Source organism: Neomonachus schauinslandi, chromosome 11, assembly GCF_002201575.2.
Source record: "Neomonachus schauinslandi chromosome 11, ASM220157v2, whole genome shotgun sequence".
NCBI lineage: Eukaryota > Metazoa > Chordata > Mammalia > Carnivora > Phocidae > Neomonachus > Neomonachus schauinslandi.
In genome coordinates this window covers 7,573,540-7,576,238 of record NC_058413.1, presented here as the reverse complement: position 1 = coordinate 7,576,238, position 2,699 = coordinate 7,573,540, and the positions used below count along the sequence as shown (strand labels likewise).

The window sequence follows — 2,699 nt, the reverse complement described above, 5'->3', positions numbered from 1 at the left end:
CAGGAGGGGGATGCCCTGCCGCCCGGCCGGGAGGAGGCGCCCGCGGGACAGGCCCTCGGCGGGGAGGGGAAGCCCCGAGGCCGGGCGGAGCCGACCGGCAGAGGCCCTTCGGCCAGCCACCCGTTGCCTACGCCCTAAGGTGGGGAGCCCGAAGGCCAGAAGGCCCTCTCCCTCGTCCCGCCCGCCCCTCCCGCAATTTCCTCGATGAAACACGGACGGGTTGTTTTTGTTTTTTTTTTTTACAAAATGTATTTATCTTCCTTGGAACTGAAAAATAAATCTATGTACAAAACAGGAAGAGATCAGGCTCCCCTCACCCACTCGCAAACCCCTGCAGATTTCCTCCGGAGTCCCCTGAGACGGGCAGGACCTCGGGGAGGTTCCCAGAGGGTCGGAAAGAGGTCTGCTCTGATCTGGGGCCAGTTTGGTCAGGAAGGGGGCGGGGCTCAGGATTCACAGGCCGGACACTGCGTTTCGTGTCCCAGACTCGCAGGACAGAGAAGGGAAGAAGCTAGGATTTCCAAACTCTGAAAGTTTAAGTTCTTTGGGGTAGGGGGGTTGGATTCCCAAGGGATGGAATTCTGAAGTGCGGAAATGTACTCCTAGGGGCTGAGCAGAGTCCCAGGTTCCCGGGTTGAAGACGGGACCTGTGCTTCTGGGGTGTAGGGCGAAACCTCAGCCCCACGGGGCCCGGGAGCAACCGTGAGCAGCCCTGGTCTGGCCCAAGGTTAGAGCTTCGGTTCTGAGGTGGGGCCCTGTTTCCAGTGCTTGGACCTTTAAAGATTAATGATGGAGCTCAAAGTGAGGTTTCCATTGGCCGGCTGGGATTCTGGGGGATGGGATCTGCAGAGCCCTGGAGTAGCCCGTACTCCAGCAACTTGCAGCCCGGATTCCGGGTGGGGGTGGGGCCTGGAGGAGGGGCTTAGGCCCCCGTGGCCCGGGGGAGGGGCTTAGACTCAAGGGGCGGGCGGGGGAGTGGGGGTGACTGGGGTGGCGCCCTCCTCCCCGCACCGCAAGGGCTGACAGGTCGTTCAGAGGCCCTTGCGCTGGCGCTTGAGAAAGGAAAGAGTGTAGTCGCTAGGTGTGGACACCTTCTGCTTCTTCATCTGCACTTGAGACTGCGCCGTGAGCTGCAACTTGATGGCGCTTGAGTTGATCTTGGTGGCCACCAGCAGCTCCTTCATGCCCTTCATCTTCTCGCTCTGGAAAGTGAGCACCGGACCCTCCGGTGGCGGCGACGCTGCGGGTGCAGGCGCCGGAGCCGTGCTGCCTCCTTCAGGGCCGCGCGCAGTGCCGGGGACTGTCCCTGGGGGCTTCCGAGGGGGTCCTGACATCGCCCCCTGGCCTCCGCCCGGGCCCTTGTCCAGCGCCGGCTTCTTAGGCGGCGGCGGCTCCTCGGGCTTGGACTCACGCCGGGGGCCTCGCCGCCGTCCCTCCCGGGCTTCCTCGCCCCACAGCTCCTCGGCCTCAGCCGCCTCGGCCTCGCGGCTCACGATGCGCACCTTCTGCCGCACCTGGACAGGGAGGAAAAGTGGAGGAGAGGCTGCAGGCCAGCGGCTGGAACCCCAAGACCAGCCTCGGCCGCTGCGTCCCAGGGCCTGTCTTATCTGCACCCAAAGGGGACAAACCAACCCTCTTCAGAACCACAAAGGTTCTGCCTCAGCAGCTGCCATCACCCCCTGGCCCCCCCAAGCCACCCTGCACAGCTGCCCCTCACCTGTCCCTCGAAGCGGCCTAGGGACTGCACGAGGAAGGTGGCCCAGCCCACGTGCAGCACGGGCGTGGGGCTGCCCTCTTCCCACTTGCAGATGCCGTCATAGAACCGCAGCAGGTGGGCGAAGCACTCTGGGTCCTGGAGGGCAGAACCCTGGCTCTGGGTCCCCTGGGCAAGGGGAAATGAGGGCGCAGGTTAGACCCCTGCCTTAGGCACCCCCTATCACAGGGCACAGTCCAAGCCCCTCGCCTAGGCAGAGAGCCCTGGCTTCAAAAGAGGTGAGCACAGGGGAAAAGATCACTTCGAACCTCTTTCCTTTTATAAAACCAGTCCTTAGCCAGGACTTGGGGGGGAAAGCAGAAGCCATCTCTTACCTACACCCCACACCCTCAACTGAATGAGGGGTACAGACCATGAGAGAGATGGGCTTCCACCCCCTTTACCTGAAGGCACAGGGTAGAAACCCCTAAAATACCCTCAGCTCCCTCAGAGCCAGGCCGGGGACCCCCTACTGCAGCAGAGAATGTAGCTCTCCGCACAGGACCACCTTCCCCCAGCAGGCCCCAGTCCTACACCGTAGCCCCCTGTCCTACACAGCAGTCCCTGTGTCCTGGGATGGGGAGCCCTGCTGGGGGAGAGGGGGAAGGTGAACACGGGCTGCAGCTCCAGCTCTTCACCTGGGTCTGCTCCCCTGGCCGCTCCTCGCCAGCCTCCAGCAGGCTAGCTGCCTCCTTCAGCAAGTTGGGGATGACATCATTGGCTACTTCAAAGAACTCCTTGTAGATCTCCTCGTCTTCACGGCAGTAGTTGTAGCTGTGAGAGCAGTAGGGCACTGTGAGGTCTGGGCCGTGGCAGGGACCCCAGGGGACCTGGTGAGCGGTTGGGGTCTTCACTTGGACATGATGGGTCTGAGCAAGGGGCCGGGGGGGGGGGGGGGCGGGGGGGGGAGGGGGGGTATCACCTTCCCCCAGCAGGCCCCAGTCCT

The 2,699-nt window shown here is 63.2% G+C and overlaps 1 protein-coding gene across 2 annotated transcripts in view; it reads right to left on the bottom strand.

Annotated features, from left to right (window-relative positions):
- Window positions 1-954: 954 nt before the first annotated feature.
- MEN1 (menin 1) overlaps window positions 955-2,699 on the bottom strand; it is a 5,704-nt gene continuing 3,959 nt past the window's right edge. Inside the window, exons 8-10 of one of the 2 annotated variants that reach the window (XM_021685527.1) lie at window positions 2,392-2,527; window positions 1,718-1,882; window positions 955-1,514 (exon numbers count right to left, since the gene is read on the bottom strand). In XM_021685527.1, the coding sequence (XP_021541202.1) occupies window positions 1,032-1,514; window positions 1,718-1,882; window positions 2,392-2,527 (784 nt within the window). In that variant the 3' untranslated portion in view covers window positions 955-1,031. The remainder of the gene's footprint in view (window positions 1,515-1,717; window positions 1,883-2,391; window positions 2,528-2,699) is intronic. The other variant, XM_021685529.1, reaches the window with a different exon arrangement.